Below are 25,586 nucleotides of genomic sequence, written 5' to 3'. Positions count from 1 at the left end.
ACGACCGGGACATAAGGAATATAAATGACGCCCGGGACACTCAAAGAGAAATCACAGACTGGGACACCGGGACACAAATGACGACCGGGACACAGGGAATATAAATGACGACCGGGACACAACTACAACGGGGACGCCGGGGGTCACAGGGGGATATATAAATGACGACGGCGACACAGGGAATGGTTAATTAGCAATCACCATCAACAAAGCTCAAGGGCAATCATTAGAATCATGAGGTATAGATCTGAATAGGGATTGTTTTCCCATGGACCATTATATGTTGCATGTTCAAGAGTCGGTAAACCTGACAATCTATTTATATGCACAGACAATGGGACAGCAAAGAATGTTGTATATTCGCAAGTTTTAAGTAGTTAAAAACATATATATATATATATATATATATATATATATATATATATATATATATATATATATATATATATATATATTATATCTATCTATATTCACAGGTGGGACATAGGGACACAACTACAATGGCGCGTAACTAATATGGCGCGTAACGACTTACGCGCGCGGGGGGGGCCAACACCAACTAGGTGTTGGGGAGGCGCGAAGCGCCACTATATATATATATATATATATATATATATATATATATATATATATATATATATATATATATATTTATATATATAATATGTATATTGAAGCCCTTCAAAAAGTGGGCATTTAAATTCATAGATATGCACAGTGCACGACTTGTGCAGAGGGGTAATCGAGCTAATAGGCTCGCACATATTTTATGATTCTGTAGGATCATACCCACAGGAAACTGGGTGCCCTGAAATAGCTGGGACAAATGAAGTCCTGAAAGATGAGGTTGGTCAACTCCCTTGCTTGCTTCACATTTGAAGACAAAGTTGAGATGTCTGCGTAAGACCTCCAGTCAAGTATTTAATAATTGAAATGTACCATCCAGGCATAGACCATTTTCCTATCGCCGTGAAATATACTTATAAGGATAGGAAACCTTGCACAGATTTATCTTGTTTATGGACATCTGCATGGACCGCGACGTAGTCATCAAAATAGTTTCGACGGCAGATGAGATTGTCCCCTATGTCACTCACATAGCACATCAGGAAAAGTCTGAGTCCATTAATATTTTAAAAAGACGAGCCTTCTTTCATTATGCACTCACTGGAACTAAGCTCATTGAGAGTTAGACGGGGACTGTAGTTTCTTAGAAAATGCCAAAAAAATCTCGAGTAGATGATCACACATTTCATGTGCTTGTATTTTTTTCAATATCCTCTCATATCACATTCGTCGAAAGCTTTCTGAACACCAAAATACAGAACCTTAATATTGAACTCTTGGGTGAGAAACTGAATTTACAACTGATGCTGGCTATTCAGCAGTCAAGTGTCAAGTGTTTCCAGCTAAACCCAAACTGCTTATCACTAGTATGGAAACTTGTTGTTAAAACTGACCTTATATACCTCAGTAGAGGCTGATTGCCCTATATGAAGCTTTTTAGGCCGAATCCCTATATGGCTTCTGAATAGGGACGATATAAGTGAATTTCTACTCCCTTGGGAAGGATTTCGAGCCAAAGCAGAGCCAGAAAAGTTATTATTGATGGTCGGTTAGTTCACCAATCGGCATTACAGTCCAAAAGAACATGGCATTGTGCATCAACGTTTGGTTTGTCATCTAGCTAAGCAGATGTGCAATGTGATGTGGAATTTTAGTTATAATAGCCACATGGTCACTTGGCTTTTTGTACACACCTCCTTCCTCTATGATGTATGTACTGAAGTAAAGACGCTTCTTCATTAAGATTGAAATCATTAAAGATGATTTTCATTAAAGACGCTCCTTGGAGCGTCTTCATTAAAGACGCTCCTTGGGTCGGCTCAGCAGCGTGGTGTTACAGTTAAGTTTGAACTCTGGGTTTTGTATTATCAAGTTGAGATCAAATCCACTGCAACACCACAGTACTGAGTTTTCCCCCTCTACGATATGTTAAACGCTATCCATTTTATATTTGCCAACTTTGAATGCCATCTGTCTTGTATCTGATTGTTGTTAATTTAGACAGCAATAGACATCCCTGTTTGTTTTTTTCCACTGACTAACGTTTGTGTAAAATATTCCGGCCGATCAAATTAGATTTTGAAATATAAGACGCGTAAGCATTGTCCCTTGCCACTGCGGACCAATTGCCACCATGGAAATCCTTTTTTAAGAAGAAATTTTTCAACTACCATAAAAATATATAAACATCTGGGAGAGAACCTTATAGTCTTGACAAATAATAAAAAAATTGTTTTTGAAAAGAGGCGAATCAATTTTTACTGTTATTTGAGCAACATCTCTCTCTCTCTGATCTCCAAAACTAATGCTAAAGCATATTGAAGGTGTAATAATGGGGGAGGGGAGAGGAAATCAATCGTAAATTTAGCAAAAGCCATTTAAGCCATGGGGTATTTTGAGATTAGGCCAAAAATACGGCACAAGAAAATAATAGGGGGGAAACAAAATTATGAATTTCTATATATAAAAAAATCAAATTATTGTAAAACAATTTTCAAAGTCAGTATTTTGAGAAAAATAAAAAACTTAAAATCCGCAAAGGGCTATAAAAATTGAAATACCGGAGAAAAACACATATAAATAAAGCGAACGAGAGAGGAAAAGGTAATTTATCACTTCTATGTCGCCTCTAATATCTGATCTGTCTAACGGCAAATCACAAATTTAATTACACCTGGCACCACGAATTTAGGAATGAAAAAAATAAACTATTATCGATTTGTTTGTGTAAAAACAGTTCGAATTGGTACCAAAATATACCAATATCTCTGTACTCATGTTTATCCTTTTCAAACTAATTTCTAATACAGGTGTTCCTAATTTCATACGAATATTCTTCTCATATCCCAGTGCCTACACGTAAAATTGGAATATTAAAAAAAAAAAATTTTGTTTTAGCGCCAAGTCGATTTCCCGGACCACCATTGGGACCTCACATTGGCAATCCACGTGCACACTTATTACACTCACCTCTAAGGGGTCCAGCTTACCGTGCAAGTCAAAAATCTGGTGGACTTCAGTATCATCCAAATCAAGCAACAATGTTGACAATGAGTGGCAAATATTTACCGGCACAATGTGGAGTTCAACCTCTGAAAAGTGGAATTCAGAAGCGGATTATTGGTATTAGATATTTTTAACCACAGATCTTTAAATTAATTTCATTTTTTATTCTTTGATTTGGATTGTATTTTGCTGTATTTCTTTTGGAAGAAAATTCATTTATAATCTTTTTGGCTATAATTTCCCGTTCACAAGTATGGGCTACTTAGCTAGACATAGATCTCAGACCACTATCACTTTTGAATAATCAAGTCTGCTTATAATAATAATAACCATTTAATTACCCACCATCAACAAAATGATTATATTGGAAGAAAAATAAACAAAAAGAAAATGACAAAAATAAAAAGAAAGAAAAAACCACTTTTATATTAGTTTCTAAGAAATTAGAGGCAAAACACTTAAATGAATGCAAGTGTAAAATGGTGTCTCATTAGTCTAACTATGAGCACTGAATGTCCCGAATGCTTGACTATCGTTTAAATCGCTATAGAAAACCACATTTTTCGAACCAGTAATTAAGGTTCAAAAATGTGCTGTGAAAATTAAACATATTTGTAGTAGTACACTGTTTTTTCTGTCTCTTCTGTTCAGCGTTTGGGATGTATCGACAGGGTAGAATATATCGGAGTGGTGAACTGAGTGAAAAATTTAGGCCAGAGATTTTTGCAGTAGTATCCATGATATGGGTCTACAGACACGTAAGCACGTTTTAAGGCAGTGGTTGTTTGCTGAAAATTGGAGTGCCTGGTTTTAATGATCGCTTCTGTAATTATGGTACCAAAATTTCAAGATCAGACACGGCAGAGATTGAATGATTCTCAATAGTTACAGAGTCACTTTCCGGAACATTAAAGGTCAAACACTCCCACTTGTCAATATTGATAGAAGTCCGATAAAAGAAAGTCACTGTGGAGTTGATTCAGGTTGTCTTCTAAGTCAGTTTTTGATGTACTGAGCAGAAGGAAGTCATCCGTATAAACCAGGCATTATAGATCAGTACTTTGAAGTAGAAGGGAGAGCAAGGTGCGATTCAGGATCTTGGAGACTACATGTCTGAAATGAGGAGAATAAGAACGCTCCCTTGCCTCATACCTCTTTTAAGTTTTACGGGATCTGAGGCTCTACTAACCCATTTGGCAGAAATTGTTGAATTTTCGTACCAAAATTTCATAATTTTCCCTATATTTTCACTTTCAGAATTTTTCCTCCTTGCCGTATGCAAAGATTTAGTTTGGATGATAGAGATTTTGAATCTGCACGACATTTCTATATTTTGGTCTTGGAAGATTCAGTGAATGTTATTACCATTGTCAAATTAAAAATGTAATTGAGACTGTAATTGAGATTCTAATAAGAAAAATTCTTTCAAATAATTAGAGATTATACTATAAGTTTCAATTTATTTGAAACTGAAACAATTTATTTGAATTAGAGACTATAGTTTTAATTTATTCTGTCGTGAAATTCAATTAAGTTTTCATAAATATTATTATTCAGTCGGTTTTTGAAGTGGTTTTAAATTTTCTTTTTAATATAAAAAGAATAAAAAGAAGGGTAGCATATAAAACAAGACCACAAATACTGTAATATAGGTCAGACCGAAATCTAGACATAATTCATAGACTCTATGAAGTATTCATTTAGAAAATACTACTTTTATGGCTTTCAATTGGCCCATTGCATGCTTCAAATATTATTTCTTTAATTTACTAGATGCATCCTTTCAACCTTTACTACATGTGTAATCCGATTTACTATACGTACAATTTTTTCAATTTTTGAAGTTATCAAACATCAAAATTATCCCTGACAATGAAAACCCTAGCTATACCTCCGCAATTAGTATGGATATGCAATGTACAATGTCCATTCACCTGAAATATCATGTTTTATTTAATTTCATATATATTTTCTTTTTAAGTCAAACCCTCATCATACAAAGGAAATAAATTTTAAATTTTGGATAAAAAATTTAAAGCCTTAAATGATTGTTGGAATGTTTTTATGTTGCAATGTTGGGAAATATTGTAATGTTGGAAGGGTTGGAATGCTTAAGGTTGATCTTTCACTATACTTATTAGAAAACTGAACATTTTTGTTGGAAACATTTTTGTAGCACTGTTGAAACTTGTTTTATTGAACTTTTTTTTGATTGGACTAAGGTCATTGAATGGAGTGTGAGCTAAAAAAAAAACAATGTTTCGAATAAAAAAAAATTTTGAAGCCACCGCTAATTTATGTGCCCTAGGGTTTAATTGCATTTTACCAATCTAGCACCGATGCTGAATAAATTTTCTGTCAGTCTTTGAAAAATGGCATAAGATATGAAAAAGTTCTTTCTGTTAGACGTTTATGCATTGGTCACAATTTTTGGGTCATATTTAGCTCAAAAGAATTAGAAGGAATCAATCAAGACTATGGCTGTGGTTGCACAATAGACGTTGAGTGACATTAAAAAAAGCAGAATTCGTACCCTATACTATCATACTCAGCACATTCTATTGGTTTTCTTAAATACTTCCTTACCTTACTAAGAGGCTTGGATTTTCACATATTGCCAGATTCCTGTCGTTGAAACAGTTAGAAAATGGAACTTGTGATACCAACTGGAGGTTTTGAGAGTTTTGAGGGTGCAAGGATAGGTTTGAAAATTAATGTTAAGAAGACTAAAGAGGATATGTTGGTAAAGAGGTGAAGAGGGTAAGGAAGTAAAAGCAAGAAGGTAAAAAGGTAAGTGCTGCTGGACAATGAGAAGATCGATCACGTAGATAGCTTCATTTATCTGGATGTTATTATCAATAAAAATGATGGATAGAGTGACAATGTAAAAAGTGGAGTAGCCAAGGACTGGGTTGTTTTGTTACAATTGAAAAAAGTTTGAAGAGTAAGAAAATAGGTGCACCAGGATTAGAATATTGGAAGTTATGGTAATAACAGTGGTCAAGTATGGCTCTGAAAATTGGGTGCTTTTTGAAATTTTACGTTGACTTTCGTAAGAAGATTTGCAGAATTTGTTTTAGAGGAATTTTCTGCGCTTGACTTAAAAGTTTGACTGATTATAGGTCAAACAATAAACTCGGCGAAAAATCTGCCCCACTTTCAAGGGCTGTGATGAAAGGAAGCTAGTAAAAACTCACAGAAGCACGAACGACCAAGCAATATTGAAAATTAGAAAAACTTCCACGAATACATGAGGGAAAAAACCATATAAGTGTGATGTGTGTTAGAAATGTTTTTTTTTTTTGCCAAACAGTTTAAATGTGCACCAATGAGTGCATACTGGTAAAAAATCGTCTAAATGTGATGTGTGTAGCAAATGCTTTTCTCAATCTAGCAATTTGAATCAGCACCAAAAAGGGCATGCTGGTAAGAAACTGTTTTAGTTTTATGTATTTAACAAATGCTAAATGCTAGGAAACATTTACGGATGAAACATGACAGATTGCCAATGATTGTTCTTTTTGGCCGTCCACCCGGGTTTTGCCTAGATCTTTCTAAAGCAGATCATTCCAAGTGTGGTGTGAAGAGGACATAAGGAAATAGTTGTCAGAAATTGGACTTAATGGGAGAGAAAAGAGTGAAGGTTTAAATAGACTAGGTGGGGGGGAAGAGTCTCTGCAGCTGTTTCAGCCCCAGGTGACTTAGCGCTTCTGTGAGTTTTTACTAACATTAGCATTTTGTTGTTCAACTCCCGTTTGAGCAACAGGTTGTCAATAACAGTAAAAGTAAAAATAATTCAAGAGAGTTTATTTCAGTTTATAATTGTATTAGGTGTAAGATAATACCTTTTGAATAGATGCAGCTGGTTTGGGAGAAACCAAACCAGCTGCATCCATTCAATTCCAACTATTCATCTATTCAGTTTCAACTTAAAGACTAGCTGACCTAATTTCAATAACTATTTACGAGAAACACTTATGATTGAGGAAAGTTTTTTTAATTATATTTCACTTGATTTAATCTAAAAAAAAATTGTTCTAATAATTCTAGAAAAGTATATTTTATTCCTTATTTTATATCTTAACTAACAACATAAAGATTATAAGTTAGACGTTCAATGGTCTTAGAGACATGTTGTCATCTTCCAATACTTTCAAAAAATGTCTATGTTATTCTACATTTGTAGTAATTTAAGTTCCTTAAATTCGTTTTCCTAATAAACTTTTCCTATTAAAATGAGCCAAAATATCAGCATTAAATGAACAAATTGTCTCTAGACAGTTTACAAATATGTGTTTTTAAATTTTTGGCCACTATAGACCGTAACTCACATTCTTTACTATGCTATCAAGGCCAGGTAACAAGATTCAACTTGAATTATATTCTATTTGGATACCAGTATAGTATATGGTACCTACTCCAGATACTAAGACTGCTTATATTTGCAGTTGACGTCTCTTCGCCAACTAGATCATAAGCTGTTAGGATTGAACATCTCGGAGGCGATTTTCGGAGATACTGTATATAGGTGCTAGTCAAGAATACATAAAGAAAAAAAAATAGCGAACGTTGGAAAGGATAAAAAATAAATTGGAAATATATTGTCAGATATTTTCCCTCAGGAAAATAAGTACTCGTTGCACACCTTATTCTTAGTCTAGTAATTAAATATACAGCACAAAACCTTACATATTTGAATGTTAGGCCTAGCATCAGCTTGTTAAGTACGAAAAAGGCTCTCAAACTGAGTTTCAACATACCATTAAATAGTTTTCACGTTTGTTAAATTTTACCGACAAAAATGTAAGGCAATAAACAAACATACGACATTTTCTAAAAAGTTCACTATAACTTTGGATTTTTCTTTTAATTTATAATAATTGTTCCGTTTTATAATTAAATTGACGATTGAAATGCAAAGACACCTGAAATAAGAGTAAAAAATTCAGTTAAAAGGACTTTAGCTTTAAAATTTTGAATAGTTTTTTATACGCAACCTTTGGATATGTGCCATCAGATTTTTTTAATACTCTAATAATATCCCGTGTACTTTACATAGCCGCGTCCTTATTTCACGAACTTGATATTACAGATGAGCTGTGCTGCTATTTAAGTTTCGCGTATCTACTAAAAATTCAGGCTAATTTTAGGAGGTTCAGAAGCTGTATTCGGTGAATATCCATGGCAAGCCCACATTAGAATTGCTGGATTCCAGTGTGGCGGTGTTTTAGTGAATCGTCAGTACATAGCCACTGCTGCTCACTGTGTGCATCGGTAAGAATCACATTTTCAGATATCTTATCACAAAGAGTGTATCCTGGATTTTTGTTCGGAGGAATATATTTTCTGGGGGGAGGAGAGGAAGGGGATAAATAATCTTTACAGAACGCATCAAAAATTTGATTCAATGCACTTCTACTACTTTTTTTACGGGTTGGAAAAATTTTGGAGGGAGGGGGTTCAAGCTCAGTAAAGTCGAACCCCCTGGGTACAGCCTTGGTTGCCATATTTATCAGAAACCTTAGTAGTAACCAAGGATGGAAATCCTGAAAAACAATGGTTTCATGGTCGGTAGAGACAAACAGAATAATAATTGTGCAATTTTTTGGCTCGTATAAAACAAGGCGTTGTTAGAATCCTTTCGCTTGTACTGAGCCGAAATGATCATTAAATTGTTGTTGTGATCGTATTCATGTGCCAAAAATGCGTCGCTTCTCCAGATTTTTTTTTCTTTGGTTTTTTAATGCTGGGCCAGTTCGGCTTTAGATATTTTCTTAGCTATAGTAATAAAACCTAATCTATCTTGGTAGCCCACTAGACTCAATCTTCCCTTTCACCTTCCAAGGAAATCCGATTTTCTTCAGTAAATATACGTGGGTTAATATTTTACGGCAGAAGTCGGCATCTGCCACTGCAAATACTTGTGACTGTGACTACCTGCAACTGCGATTACGCGAAACTACGACTAATTGTGAATGGGACAATTTGCGACTACAACTCTGGCTACTTGTCACTATGACTATGAATGTGATTACTTGCTACTACGACTACTTGCGAATGCGACTATATATGACTCTGACTACTTTTAACTACTTGCGACTGCGACTTCTTGAAAGCAGGACTAATTGTGACTCCAATTACCTGCGTCTGTGACTGCGACTACTTGTGACTGTGGCAACTTATGATCGTAACTTGTGACAGTGACTACTTGCTACTGCGACTAAATTTAGGGTGCAACTACCTGTGATCGTGACTATTTGCAACTGCAGCTTGCAGCTAATCGCTACTGCATCTGATTGTGGTTTTGTCTACTTGCAATTGCAATTTCGTGTGACTACTTGTGATAGCAGCTTATTGCAGCTTTTACTACTTGTGACTGTGACTGTGATTACTTACAACTGAAATTACTTGCGACTGCGACTACTTGAATCTATGACTACTCGTGATTCTAATTGCGACCTCATTCTACTGTGACTACTTGTGACAACAACCACTTTTGACTGCCACCACTTGCGACTGTGACTGTTTGTGACTCCAACTGCGCCTAGTTGTGACTGCAACTATGACTGCGACTGCGATTACATGCTGTTGCGACTATCTGTGGCTGCAACCGGGACTATATGCAACTGCGACCGTAACGACTTGTGTTTGCGAAATTATGACTGTAATTTTGGTTGAAACGCAGACTTTGTCTACGGCTGTGACTGTGACTAGCACTGCTACTTCATATTTAGCGGGATATTAAACCAGCCAGACAGCAACATGTGTGTAACACTATTACACAGTGGTTTTAATGCTGCTATTACTTGCGACTGCTACTGCTACTTGCAACGGCTTCTATTGCCTGCAATTGTAATAAAATTGGCGACTAATACTACTATTTGTAAGAACTAGTACTACTTGCAACTACTGCTACTACTTGCGACAACTACTACTACTTGTGTACTACTACTACTTTTTGCTATCGCTACTTGTGACTACTACTACCATTACTACTATTTGCAACTACTATTACCACTTGTGACTACTACTGCTGCTTATGTTACGAATACACCTGCTACTCTTGACTAATTACAACTACAACCACTTGTGACTGTTACTACAGCTACTTCTTAACTTGTTAAATGCACGCAGTTTGTCAGCTGGTAGCCATCTACAGTATCTCAGGTATAGTTAAGGATATTCAATTGAAATTTTTACAGAGTGTTGAAGGTTTATGTTAAACTAAATAAAAAAAAACACAATATGCATCCTAATTGCGAATGGTTTCATTTGCAATATCTCAAAAACGATTGAGGGTACCAGTTTGAAACTTTATGCGAATGTTAAACAAATTTTAAACTATTCAGAAAATAAAATGTGCACCCATGTAATCAGAAGGATGTGTCTGCAATATGACAGGAACGTTAACTTGAAACTTTCAGGACATGTTGGGATAAACCAAAACATACTAAACGCATCCAGGTTATCGAAAGAGCGCATTTGTATTCTTTCGGGAACGGCTATGATAAGTAACCTGAAACTTTCAGAGAAAGTTGAGCGGAACAATCAAGTAACTCATATCAAAACATCCGGGTTCTCGCGAAGATATTTCTGTAAATATGTCAGGAACGGCTCAAAATTCTGATTTGAAGCTTGCAGAGAATTCTGGGGAACGTTGAAGTAAACGAAGACACTTTATGCATCCAAATGTTCTAAAGATTTCATTTGAAGTATATGAAGAACGACTGAGGGTATTTGGTAGAAATCTTCACGAGATGTTGATTTAAAGTAAAAGACACTATTTAATACTCTGAGGGCTACCACCAGAAGCTTTTCACCACTATACCTAATTTTATTTTCAATATAGCGATTGTCTATGAGCCTTGTTAATCAGATTTCTTTATTTTCCATGCGTTGATAACCTGTCACTGCAGGAGCCCAGTGTTTTTTTTTCTGATAATCCGAGTCCTGATTCTAGCAGTTTCAATCCAACTCAATTCTTGATTATCAGGAAACCCATAGCTTGTAGCCAATCATCCGCATAATTTGTGAGTTAGTTTTTTTTTTATTTTAGTGCCAAATTGTCGCAGATTGTTGTTTATCTTGGTGAATATGATACTAGAGACACAGTTGAAGTGATAGAACCAATACCTAAAGAAACACTTGGAGTTATTGAAAGAAAAATTCACCCAAGATTTCAATATATGTTAACTCAACCAGACCGGTAAGTTTCCTTTTGTCGCGCCATCTATTTAAAATCACTATGCATATTATGTGTTCAGAAATAAAAGTCTTACGAAGTTTTGGGTATAGGCTAATATTTAGTTAAGACCGAAGGTTTTACGGAGCGAATCATAGAAAAAGTTTGCTAAATGAGTTATTTACTAAATAATTTAAGTTTATGTAATAAGCTCAGCAAATGCTGAAGAGTATTTAACGTTAATATTTAACGTTAATAGGCTATTTAAGAGTATTTGAACGTTAGTGGTTTTTACAGCATCGCCGGGTCTATTTTTCTTTGTTTTCGTATATTATTTCTTCACTAAGGTTTAAAATCTTCGTTCAGGTTGAAATATGAAGAAAAATGTACGGTACAATGAACCATATCATTGTGCCGGAAACGAAAGGGTGTATCTTGCGTCTTGAAATATAGAATCATAAATTTAAATTAAGTTATATTTTATTTAGCTTAAAATTATATATTTATTTCATTCGTTTTAGAACGATTCACAGCCTAGCATCAAGTTCTAAAAACTAGAACACTATGTCTATTTTTTTAATTATAAGATTCATGGCACCAATGGTAAAGCTAAATCGGTTCTTTAATGCCCGGATTGAGCCTTTTTGAATTTGAAGTCTGGGCAACAGCTGGACTTCAGATCCGAGTTTGGCGCTAATTTTGGAACCAAAGAAATAAAAAAGTATCTGAAAACGATGATTTGAGCTGCTGATTTTGGTGTTTTGAAAAATCAAAAAGGTAATATAGATAGCATGGTAATGCATTCACGTATATAAGATACCAGTGAAATCATTACCCGCTGAAACTATCACACTGGGAAAACAGAACTCAAAATTATTATTGACTTCTGTTTTCCCAGTGTAATAGTTCCAAGTTCCAAGAAAATGCACAACAAGCTCAATTGCATTATACAATCCATACGCAAATACGAGGAATTGTGCAATCTTTTTTTTATGTAGTTTTACCAATAATTTATTTTATTTTCAATGAAGTTTTATGTATTTTTTTCTAATAAAACAACTTAGTGGTTAATAAATATAAATATTAGAAAACAGGGGACAAATCGTTGGCCAACTTATGCCTAGGTATAGTTCTAGTCATTATTCGAACGGCAGCAGATTTTGATGTTTGCATTATTTCATCTTCTATTTTTCTCGTGGACTATTGCTCTATATATAAAAAAAAAACTAAGAAAATTTTGAGACAATATGGTGTTTTGGGAAAGAAGTCAAACAAAATTGTTAAACGAACTATATCTATTTGCTTTTACAATTTACAAAACACAATATTTAAAATAAAATCAATTCTCTGACAAATAAAAATGTATTTCCGTATACAACATGGCGAATTATCCAAAAGATTTATCCAAGTATATTAATCGTTAACATCAAAGTTTTATCCTACTATTTAAAGATATTAATACAAAAAACGAATAAATTATGTCAGAAACCACTAAAGCTAGAGGTGCAGATAAATTTTTGTTGCCAAATCAGAGTTAGGTTTCTCTTTTTCGTAAAAAGTAAATATTTATATTTAAAAATTACTATCGAATAAAAGTTTACTAATTATCTTATGATTGCAAACGCTTATTGCTCAAAGAAATTTTTGGTGCATCCTTTTGCTTCGAGCAGTACGATACCCGGATCACTGTGAGGCATTGGCAGATCCAGTGGAGCCGGGGGACACCCTGGATCCCCTCAAAATTTTTCTGGCGCCCTCGTTCCGTGTTTTTCACTTTCTTTTAAATAAACTTGTCAATTTGGTAAATCATTGGTGCCCTTGTCACATTGCCCCCCCCCCCCCAGATTTTGTCTAGATCCACCCTTGTTATGAGATATAATATAATTTGATAAAAAGATTTTATCAACTGACGTTATAACCATTTTTTCTTCTGTTGTCTTCTATTAATCGAAATTAAAGCCAAAAACTTCAAATACGAAGATGGTGCCCATTTGTGTCACGTGATTCTCATATTTGATTGTCTTTTAACTTAGAGACTCAAATGTGTGTATTGGGAATAGTCTTCATGTTTTATAATTTGAAAACGCAAAAAAAGTGTATTGAAAAACAAAACAGCTTACAATTTTTCTTTCGATGGAATATGATAAATTTATTTCTAAAATTGTGATTTGTTTTCACAGAGAACTTCATTTTTTTTTCATTAAACTAAACTTAGTTCACTTTTTCTTATAGGTTTGATGTAGCCCTGCTGAAATTAAGCAGACCGGTTCAGTATAAAGAAAATATTTTACCAATATGTCTTCCTCCTCCTGGAAAGGACTATGAAACCGCAGTAGGAGTTGTTGCAGGCTGGGGAAAAACTGATACTTCTTACGGTAAGTTAAATGAAATCCAGCCAAATGGCAAATTCGATTTTGGTAGAAAATTAACCTAAAACTTTGTTGCGCCTTCCCCTGGCATTGCAAATTCTTATTCTTGCCAAAAAAAAAAAAAAAACAAAAAAAAACAAAAAAAAAACAAAAAAAAAAACAAAAAAAAAACGATGAGAACTTTTCTTAATGGATTTTAAAGACGACCTCTAGGTGACATTAACTCCAAAACTCTGTTTGAAGACTGCTTCTCGGGGTAAACTATCACCAGGTAAAACTTTTTGACAAAGACTCCTACTATAATTCTCCTGATATAGGTAATCAGGGTGAGAAAGCGGACGATCAAAAGAGGGAGAGTATATATTTAAAGAATAGAGGAACATTTGATGGGTGTCATATGGTTGGATCGCCTCTTAATGGCTTTTAAAAATCACATCTAGGTTAGATTAATTTCACTCTTCTGATTACAGACTGCTCATCCAGGGAAATTATCATCAGATGAAGCATTTTGACAGAAACTCCTCTTACAATTTCCTTGGTAAAGGTACCAAAAAGTAGTAATCAATTTACTGGAAACCTAGTAATCAAAGTGGGCAGAGTGTGTCCTTGCAGAATAAAGAAACATTTGGGGGATGTCAAATATTTCTGAAGTGACTGAGGGGCTTTTTTTAGGACTTTTCTTGAAAGCTAATGCAATCATGGTATGAAATTGAAAGCAGTAAACCCTCAAGGAAAACAGGAGTTTGTGAATTAGAACTTCATTTCAGTGTAGTTGGGATAGAAAATCCTAGCAGCAGAATCAGTGGAATCGATGTAATATCCTTTTCACAAGAAAAAGGTATGAATCCTTTCAGACGAGGAACTATTTAAAAACTGTGTAATAGGGAACTGAACCTTGAATCATTCTCAAAGAATTTCCGCAAGCTGTTTAGATCTTCTAAATGTAGAAGATGCTTGAGTCTCCTTAATCTTCATATAGAGAGTATATTATTGACAATAATACATATAGTAGGGCATAGATAGTAATATACAAAGATATACTCATATAGATCATAAGATCTTAATTCAGATAAAGCATTTAAGGAGCTTTTGCGGTAATATCACTCAAGACTATTAGACAAATGCTATAGAAAGACAATCTTTGGAGGTTTCTCGGATATGGGATAGTGAATGCTTTATTGAATTACTAATCATATGGCTCGGTAAAATATTCCGTTAAATCAGAAACCCAGATTTAACTAAATGTACTAATATGCATAAGTAGAAGGTTAAATACCTCAGTTAAATGTGTCTCAATAAAAAATGCTGGGAAACTTCCTTCAGAGACTATAAATGAGTTAAAATCCACAGATGATGTAAACGTCAGGTGTTTGGGTTGATATCCGTCATTCAAGATGGCACCATATTTATTCAAACCATATTTAAACTACATTCAAAATACGTCAAGGATTAGAAGATAAGCAGGGATAGACCCACTTGCCAAGGGGTTAATATCAATAGGCAAGAACTGAAAAAAAATAAATCGTTCTTTGCAGATAATTAACTTCATACTAACTACAAGGACAGAGCACCTTTGCCTATCACTAACCGGTGCAATTCCATGATTCACAACTGGGTCTCAGAAACCTTTCACATGATTGGATAGCATCAGCCTGTGAATCGCAAATAACTGCTCTTAAATGGTCAATTGGCAAACAGAGAATCATGGAATTTGACTGAAGTAGCAACAAAATTTCATCTTGCTTTTTAGCTTAAAATAAACTTAATATTAACTGAAGGAGCTACATTAAGTATACTTCTGTTAGCTTAGCTTAGTGACAGTATCTATTGGCTTATTTTTTAGCTGAAGTAGACGCACATGCAGAGAGAAAAAAACAACATAGATGATGGATTAAAAGATAGAATACAATTTCCAGTGATGCTGAGCCATACCTGCAAGTGAAACATCTAAATAACTTTATAATTATAACAAAAACTCAAGAAACCGCTGTTTTTGCATGACCCACTTTAAAAGTTTGGTATTAATAAAAGTACGCTTAAAACAGAGAAGGACTATCACACAACAAAATTAACCTGGTTTTGATTTGTGAATAATTTAAAATTGGTTTCTGATACACACAACAGTGATGACGTTACAGGATTTACTACACAACAACAACAACATGAAAAGAGCGGAGGACAATTTACGTAACTAGATATAAAATAATTAGGATCTTCATTCCAAAATAAGGCCATAGTTTTTTCTACGAGGTCAAATAAAGAATCCCTGTGACTCCTCAAATATAGTTTTGTCAAATTTAAAACGGAAATCACCTCATATGTACTTGTGTTAGCTGACGATATCTTACGCACAGAATTATTTTGAACGATAGAATAGCATTAAACAGAGGAATACCACTTGGAAAAATAGCTGAAATGAACAGCTTCTTTTTTTACTGGAAAAGTTTTCAAGTTTATTTTCGCCACAAATATTTCCCCAGCAGACCCATGCATTTTTAAATTGTTCTTCACCATTGTGACGAGGATTTCTTATTGTAACTTAGTACTAAACAAAATGACTGGAGTCCATCATCTAAAAAAAAAATAATGAAAAAAAAGTGTTTTTAAGACGATAATATGGAGAGTCAGAAAAGAAAAAAGAAGAAGAAGAAGAAAAGTGCAAAAGCATGAAACATAAGCACATGCTGTGTAATCATATCAGGCTACTCGTTTCACCCATCACCAGAGAGGCTCTTATCTACAGTAACTGAAAAATTGCTTAAACTATGCCATACAGTTTAACAGAATAGCGGAAATCGGAAAAATAGGTATGAGGGTCTGAAACTGTTATCAGAGACCTGTTGGCTGTACAATGGCTCTTTTTTCAGCTTCAAATATGCAGCAATTAAACACTTGGTACTGAGATTTATTTCTAATATTTTAGTGAAGAAGAGAAGAGCCACATTATTAAAAAAACAAATGCATTTCTCTTACGATACAAAAAACGAAAATCAAATACGATACAAGAAAATGGATTGGGAAAAATTGACAAAGCCAAATTGGTGAAAGCAAATGGACTATAAATCTGACTTTGAGTACAATTTTGTGTAGCTTATTTCAAAGAAGCCCTAAGAGAACGGAGGGATTTCCAGCCTCTTCCTCTTCGAAGAGTATATACATACAAACTAAATTTTATTGCAGCCTGAAAATACGGCGCATTTTTCACAAAAAAATCACCTCTGGGAAATTACTAGCAGGCTTCCCCCGTCTATGCAGAAAATATATAATTGGTGCTGGTGCCTCTTAGAGAGAGAGAAAGAGAGAGAGAGAGAGAGAGAGAGAGAGAGAGAGAGAGAGAGAGAGAGAGAGAGAGAGAGAGAGAGCTGCTACCCAGCATGCAAAACAAATCACTTTAAAACCCATCAACGCTCCTGCTCCAATATTTTTTTTATAAGTCTTATGTAAAAGTGTATTTATTAAATGACGGGTAATTTGAATTTCGAGCAGGAAGAGAGCTATTTTGAATGTTGATTTCAATGGTTTTATATGATTTGGGATAGTAAGGAGGAAGAGTGGTAGGAAGGAATGTTTGTGGGTTGGCAGAGACGAAGGAAGGCTGGGCAATGGGGGAGGGGGGGTGTTATGTAAATGATATTGTTGAAGGAGTTTGGTTTTTTATTTGGCTTTTATTGTTTTGTTTTTTTTTATTATTATTATTTATTATTGTATTAGAGTTTATGAAACTGAAGTATCTTATGCTGCATGCTAGTAAAATCGTCAGTTTTTTCATAAGTGCAGTGTTTGTATTTTTGATAAATTGCTTTTCTGTTTTGTAAATAAAGAAACCGAAAACTATAGTTCTAATTACGACGGAAAATTTTCAAGTGATCTATTTGGGAAAAAGGTCTATTAGTTCCTTGAATTTTATAAATAAGGAAAGAGCTCAGTATTTTGTACTTTCTAGGATAGTACCGTGCATAGAGCACAGAGTAGTTTTAGCCAAGTGGATAGCGTGCTATACTCGAAATCCTTTGTCCATGAGAACACGGGTGCAAGTCCGGGTGTCGTTGATTAGTTTTTTGGAATGTGGGTCCGTGTGGTGATTCTGTAAGCTCAGCCAGAATCAACCTAGCTCTAAATGGGTACCTAAAGAAATCTGGGGAATGAAAACAGGAAGGGTGTGCGAAATCAAAGAATGGCTGCCCTCAACCCCCCCCCCCCCCCATTGAACTTCCTAGCTGAAGGGCCAAGAAACGGAGATCAGCACCACTGGTGGATACTATAAAGTCCAATGCTGTATGCTTTACCGTTTAATTTTTACCTTGCAGACACAAAATATCGAAATTATCCCGTAATATCCCAATATCACTTTGACTTTATTGAATATAAACACACAAATAAATACAACTCCAGGGACTGGTCAATGATCCTTAGGCTCTAAATGTAGCCCCTGGAAAACGTCGACTATTCATATAAATATCACTGATTATTGACAGAACAACGAAGCGTTAAACTTTGAAAGAATACTGTAAAATGCACTATTAAATACTAAAATAAGGCAGTAATGAAAAGGCATATTGAAAATGAATGGAAGGATACTGAAAAAAGGCACTACAGAAAAGAAGAAGAAGAGAAGCTTCGTAACATTATCCATTTTTACTAGTAGAAAGAATGTGTTTTTTATAATTGTATTGAAATGATGGAACTGAAACATAATCTTTTATTTCCAGCGGAATACTGTTCCATAATTTCGCTCCTAAGTATTTTATGTGCTTCTCTTTGCGTCTGACAAACATCCGAGATAAGAGAAAAGTGTGTACATGACGATATTGGATAAGTATGATAATATGACGATAAATGAAAAAGGACAAGTTATGTTAGTCATTGGGTTGCTAAACTTTTTAAGTATTAATACATGAATACGGCAGTTTGGAACTGGCAAATTTGTCTTACTGTTAGTAACTGAGATTTAAGAAAACCTTCTTTAGTATTAAGTTTATTAAAATAAATTGACTTTACAGTTCTATTTTGTAAGGTTTGAATTGTCTTTAAATTATAACTGAAAGAATTAGCCAAAATATAACAGCTATACTGAATATAAAGATAAACAAAAGTAAAATAAAAGGTTCATAAAACTTTTTACGGGAGGAAAGTTTTCAGTCTATACAGAATCCCAGCTCCTCTTGCTATTTTTATAGATAATGACTTTACATATTCTTTCCATGACGATAATTTATCAATCATTACACCCAAATATTTAGATTTTGAAACCCTATCTATTAAATATCCATCAGCTGTTGAAGATAGTTCAGTATTTACTTTTTTAATAGTAGAAACTATCATGTAATTTGTTTTTGTAATTTGTTTCCTTTAATATTAATCAGTACACGGTTACTCCTTATATTTTTCATTAGATCATTCAACACGCTCTCCATGGTTTTAAAGGAATTTCAACACTTAAAACTCGGAATAATAGACTGTATCATCTACGAGTGATATTGTCAAACAATCTTTCATCAAATTGCCTATATCCACGGCATAGAGGTAATGAGGTAAAGAAGTGGCCCTAAAATCAACCTTGTGGAAGGAGGCATGAGGTACCTTTACCTCACGGCATGAGGTAAAGAAGTGGCCCTAAAATCAACCTTGTGGAATTTCGCAAGTTTTTAGGTGCTCTCGTGATCATTTTGGTCCAACTATAACCACCTGTGACTTATCCGATAGATATCCTTAATCCACTAATAATCCACGGTGGAAATTTGTATTTCTTTAAATGTCTAACTAAAATTATATGGTTTATTGTATCAAATGCTTTCGACAGGTCAATAAATAAGGCTGAGGTATAAAAACTCTTATCTACAAAATCTTTCACTTTGCAAATAAAAAGGGTTATCGCATGATCCATCGAATGTCCTTTCCAAAATCCATATTGGCTAGGTGGTATTATTTCCTTTTCTTCCCCAAATTTACTAATTATATCATGCATTATTTTTTTTCATCTTTGAAGCAACCGGTAGGGTTGAAGTAGGGCAGTAATTATTTATCTTTTCCTTATTTCCATAATTATACAAAGGTATAATATAGCTTTTCTTTTGTTCTTTGATTATTAAAAATTGATTAAAAAATCAATATATGAGATATCACCGGCAAAACATGTTTCAGAAATTGTTTCGGCATTTAATCAATTCTGAAATCTCTGATGGCCCCAAAGAATTCACAATCTTCTTCAAATCTTTTGCAAAAACTGGTTCAAAAACCAAAATACTGCCATCTATATCATAATGTGGGGAAATTTGACTTCCATCTTCTATATTAATATCATTGTCAAATATTGAGGAAATGTTTTGACCAATCTCAGTAAAAAAATTTACAAAAACTATCAGCTAGAGATTGATTATTTCATATTCTTTTCCCCGTCAGTGTTGACTATCTCCTTAGGGATCATATTATTTTATGTTTATTTGACCTCAAAATTCGATTAATGATTTTCCACGTTGAATATACATCATTCTTGGCAAGTTCAAAAGTATAAAAAAATAATTCTTTTCAGCATCTCGTTTTTTTTTGTTTTTTTTTATTGACAACATTCCGATAACTAACATAAATATCACGATTTTCACTGCCTGTAAAAGTTTCCATTTCCAAAATTGTATCTAATTAGTTTTGCTTATTCTCTACTTCAGTTTGACGCTACTTTTAAAAGCTAGGTTAGAAACCCTTGAGTGCAGAAGAGTTACATTATGCCTCTGTTTTCCAAAAAAAATGCAATAGCAAACCCTCGCGTGGAAAACATTTTCACCAGACTATTTTGTCCCCCATTCGCCTCTTTGCCTCCAGATGTGGAAAACATTTTGTCCTCTTCATTACGGAAAAAATAGATAAAATATCTCGCTAGTATATATATATATAGAAGATAAAATATCTTCTCTTCATTATTGGATAGTAGTGCGGCCCAATTTTTTTTTATTTATTCGACTGTTTTGGTCCTCATCCCTCTTTTAAGCGTATTAACTTTTTTTTATATGTATTCATTTTTCTTTCTTATTTTGACTTTTTTCATCTTTTTAACTTTTTAATTGACAAGTTCTAGTTAAATTATTGACTGACGAATGATTATTCTATCTGATTTTTCTTTTTTTCGTTTCTGTTTTGGCATTCTTTGCCAGTTTTCCAATTTTCGTGTTATTTACGGTTGTTTTTTTACTCTAAAATTCGAGTTCAGCCATTCGGGGCTTGTAATAGTGATTTTTTGAAATAAATATCGTATCCTTATCTTTTCCTCTTGCTTTCAATTCTTCGATTTTTACTTTATTATTTTTCATTTTATAATTCATTTCAGTTTTATTATTCAGCTATCGAATTGAATTATTTCAGGAAAAACGGGCACCAATATCTTACAAAAAGTTTATGTTCCTATAATAAGCAATGCCGAGTGCTACGGATGGCACGAAAGAAAGGGCATTGTTCTTGAGCTCCATGAAGAAATGTTCTGTGCTGGTCATGAAATGGGACAAATGGATGCTTGTCTTGTAAGTAATCCTGCTCTTGTATCCAATCTTGGAGTAAATAAGAACTGTTTTGCGAATAGTATCAGGAGAATACCTTTATTGTGATACTATACCACTAGAAGTAATAGAAAATATCACCCTGTTCCTCTTTCCAACTCTTATTACTGTTTGTACCTTGAATTTAATGAAAGTTTCAAAAAATAATGTTGATTAAGTGTGGGCGATTAACCCGAAAGAATTTATGAAAAGTTTTAATTTTTTTTAGCTGAAATAATCGCCTCTTTGACACGGTCATATTCTGAGAACAATTGAAATGGCTTGGTTATACGACTGAAATTAATTTGGGATGAACTTTTAAATAGCGTGTCTTGATATAAACAAGATGATATAAACAAGCTTCAGACAAAGGATTACAGTTTATAGTCAAGAATTGAAAACAAACTTTGTATAAAGTAATTTATTTACTGAACTGGTTGAAGTTAAAAGACTAGTAGTTCTAAGTGTTTTCTTCGACTTAAATGCTACTAGAGAAGTATCATTGCAAGAAACTGTAGTTTCATAACGAATTTCGAAAATCCAAAATTTGGTATTTTATTGCTCGTTTAGCAGGAACAAATTACCTCCTTATGAATGGAGGTACCCGGTACACTAAGGCACCATAATTCATAAGGGTAGCTCAGGAGGTAAGTGTGCTTGCCCTCTTTGTGGGGAATATGGGATTATAAGAAAAGGAGGAAATGCATCTTATAGGGGGTGTGATCTCGACTATTTCACCAATTTAATGCGTTGTGTTGCAATAATGTGTTGTAATAATGAAAAATGCCAAAATAGAAATAAAAACGCCATCATTGAAAAAAATTATCCCTGAAAAACAGACACCCTAAAAAAAAGACAAAAAAAAACAATAGCATGTTTACGTTAGAGCCTTCATAAAATTAGTAGAACTATGCTTGAGCCGTTTCATAGTTACACATGTTAATAACCTAGATTTATGAGTGAAATAGGTTTTTTCTTGAATTTAACATCAGAAAGACGTATTTTTATATAATGTAGTATGTAACGTATTTCAGAAGCGAAAAATTGAAATACCAAGTAATTGGTTTGAAAGCTTATATCAATTTTTCCCAACTTATTTTTTACAAAAACCCTTCCCCGGGCTCTCCAAGTTTCTTAATACAAAATACAATATTTTAACCTTTTTCACAGAAGGTTGATCATAGACACGTGGTTTTTCCAAAGGATTAGCATGTCGAACTGATGGTCTTCAATAATCAAGAGGGGCTCTTTTGAACGGAAATATAAGTCCAAGTGCCAATGTCTGCCATTGTATGCCATAAAGCAGAAATTTTTGCCAGAACAGGGGCAACATAGTATTAAATGAAATATCCCGGGATAGGTATTTAGCTTAAAACTATACAGTGATTACATAAATAATCTTCAAATTTAATATGTACTGACACAGGACGGTACATTCTTCCTCAGATATGTATATAGAGTTTTCACAAACGAAAAATTATTATATTGAACGTACATTAGTATTACCCATGACTATATAGTATTGTATAATTGAATGCCAGTTGTCGGGGGGGGGGGGATGAAAGTAAATCAACCTGAAAGTTGAGGGGAAATGCCTAAGAACAACGTTTTGTTAACGAATTCAACCCTCTCAAAAATTATGTCCTGTAAGTCGAATTTATCTTAAAAATGTGAAACTTTGGGGGAGAATTGACAACTAGGGAGGTAAGATAGATCTCCCACTCCTCACAATATTTAAATTATTATTTTATACATATTTTCTACATGGACCTTCCATGCAATATCAAAGAAGTCATGATACATGTCCACCACTATTTTATTTTTTATATTATATATTTATATATATATATTATTTTTTAAATTATCTTAGAAGAAATACATGTGGACAAAGAGTTGAATGTGGGTCCTGAGGTGGGTAGCAGAACCCCTCTCTTATCGCAGAACCAGTGTTTCTAGTTAAAGTTCCAAGCATTCTATAAGATTGGACTAAAGCCTAAAGAAACTTCTTACCGAATGTTTATTTTGATGATTGATATTGATAAGAAGACATTAATTTGATTTTTCAGGGAGATTCTGGAGGTCCTTTGGTCGTCAATGAAGGAGGCAGGTGGACCCTAGTTGGGATTACCTCTGCCGGTTTTGGCTGTGCAGTGGACCATCAACCAGGAATTTACCATAAAGTCAGCATGACAGTTGGCTGGATCATTGCCAATATTTTAGACTAACTAGAGACGTTGTTTGAGGAGAGACTCAGGGGTTCCTTGAGTTTATCTTGTTTGTAAAACACATGTCAAAGAGGAAGAGTTTCTATTTTTAATGTTTTGGTTCCTAGGATTGGTCCTAGGATAGGTCCAAAGGTGGTTTCAATAGCTTCTCTGAAAATGAAGGTGTTTCATAATGCTGAGTTTTGAAGATCTGAATTTCAAACGGAATAAGAACAAGTTAGCAACAAAGATAACTTGCTTCCTTGTTTTTATTCCAGTGGAAGAAGTGAAATTACTATTTGTTGTATTTGAGAACGGACATGTAGCTTATGTAGATCGTTGTGAGTTGTCGTTTTAAGGCAATTTGGGCACTGACTGGCTATCAAATTTAATGCTAAGACTTAAGCGTGACTTTTAGTTTTCTATTTTCTGGCTCTGTATTTTAAAGCAGTTTTATAGCATAATTACCCTAAACGATTGGTACAGCTGGGAAAAGGAGTACTGTTGCGATAAATCTGATCTCCTCATCCAGGGTAAAATCCCTAACTATGACCATGCTCTAGGAACCATGCTCTAGGATGCTCCATAAATAGCTAATGAATATCGAAAAGAAAAAAACGAATTATCTGTGAAATTCAGGGGGTTTCAAGATTTTAATAATACGTCACCTTTTGTGTTTGACCTCGCTGACTTTCAATTTGTAAACTCAAATAGCTAAACAATGAACTTACTTAGCTTTTGATTAGATTCAGACCGGTATCTCTCCAACTATAGAAACGTTCAGAATGCTCATTTTATCTGCGGACAGCAGCAACATTAGCATTCTTTCTCCTATCTCATTCCATTTGAAACCATATTTCCGGAAGCCTCCTCAGGGTCCCAGATCATGTTTGAAAATTTTTTAGAAATGATATTGATCATAAATAGGTTCTGAGACCATACTTGCAATGCATGACTTATGAAAACAAGAAATGAAGTAATAAATGATAAGAGAGAAAAATCAAATAGGTGAAAAAAACGAAGATTTTGTCAGTCAGTAGCAAAATATGCAGATGAAAATCAAGCAATTGTTTTTTTTTCCCTCTTTCTTATATTTTTTTTAGCACTGAGGACGACTTGGTGGAGGTCCTTGTCGAAATATTTGCATTTATTATTTCCTTTCTTGTTTTCATAAGTGATACTGATCATGATCCGTTGGTGGATTGAAGTGACATAAAAGATAATACGATGATCCCCTGAAGGTTGTTTCCTCAATTAAAAGTTTAACCAGAGCCAGCTCAAGCCAAATTGATGGAAGAAAATGGTCTTTTTAAATCATGCCTTTATTTTCCTCTTGTATAAATTTTCCTTTTTCTTGTGTTTTTTGGTTCTCCTCCAGTTTTTCTTGATATTATTGGTAAAAATGGTCAACAAGTACATTTTCATTTATCATAATCTACTCATTAATGAACCATGTGCCTTTGATTTAAGACGTAAGTGAAAATAATAAAGAAGGAATTTTAAGATCTACGAAATAGCAAATTCTAAATTATGTGAGAGCTTTAGCACAAAATTTGCCCATAAGGTCAGTGCCGAAGTGGAAGTGTAATAGAACTAATTTGTATTGTTTACATTTGCCATTCCCAGTTGAGTCGCAAGAGGCTTCTGTGATCGTATTTGCTAATTTAATATAACTTATTCACAAGAGACGAAAACCGGTGTGCATTATTTTTATATGTTTCCAAAATTTTGAATAAACTATATTTATTTTTTAGAATTTGCTTGACTTTTTCTGCAATTTAATAATCAAAACTATTGTTATTATCAGTGCCGTAGACAAAGCATCTAAGTTGAGGTCAAAAGTTTTCGTAATTTAAATTTTTGTTAAATATAGGTCTTTGCTCCCTGAAGCTCCCTCAAGCACTTATGACAAATATGGAGTACTGTTTTCTCTTTTGATATTCTGGGCTTGCTTGGGAGCGGTCATATTTACGTTTATTTAAATTATCTTCATAATAAATAAAGGTAAAAAAAAAATAAATGTCTTAATTTGCGTCTTGTACCAACAGCTATATACCCTAACTGTCTAAGTCATGACCGGGTGTGACTTGTCGATAAAGTCTAAATTCAACAAACAACGTTCAACCTTAAAGCGAAAAATTTGTGATTGACTAATATATGTTAAGATTTAAGGTATAATTCCTGTAAATATGAAGGAAGAAAGCTATGAGTAGCAACTTATTTTATCTACTAAATG

At 34.1% G+C, this 25,586-nt stretch overlaps 1 protein-coding gene across 1 annotated transcript in view; it reads left to right on the top strand.

The window, feature by feature from the left end:
• Nucleotides 1-25,106, top strand: part of LOC136037884 (serine proteinase stubble-like) — a 62,582-nt gene extending 37,476 nt beyond the window's left edge. Inside the window, exons 4-9 of the mRNA XM_065720739.1 lie at nt 2,965-3,189; nt 8,223-8,346; nt 11,129-11,278; nt 13,487-13,629; nt 20,977-21,131; nt 23,213-25,106. Of these exons, the coding sequence (XP_065576811.1) occupies nt 2,965-3,189; nt 8,223-8,346; nt 11,129-11,278; nt 13,487-13,629; nt 20,977-21,131; nt 23,213-23,371 (956 nt within the window). The 3' untranslated portion in view covers nt 23,372-25,106. The remainder of the gene's footprint in view (nt 1-2,964; nt 3,190-8,222; nt 8,347-11,128; nt 11,279-13,486; nt 13,630-20,976; nt 21,132-23,212) is intronic.
• Nucleotides 25,107-25,586: the final 480 nt, after the last annotated feature.

The sequence above is a fragment of the Artemia franciscana genome, chromosome 17, assembly GCF_032884065.1.
Source record: "Artemia franciscana chromosome 17, ASM3288406v1, whole genome shotgun sequence".
NCBI lineage: Eukaryota > Metazoa > Arthropoda > Branchiopoda > Anostraca > Artemiidae > Artemia > Artemia franciscana.
This window is presented reverse-complemented; position numbering and strand designations above follow the sequence as displayed.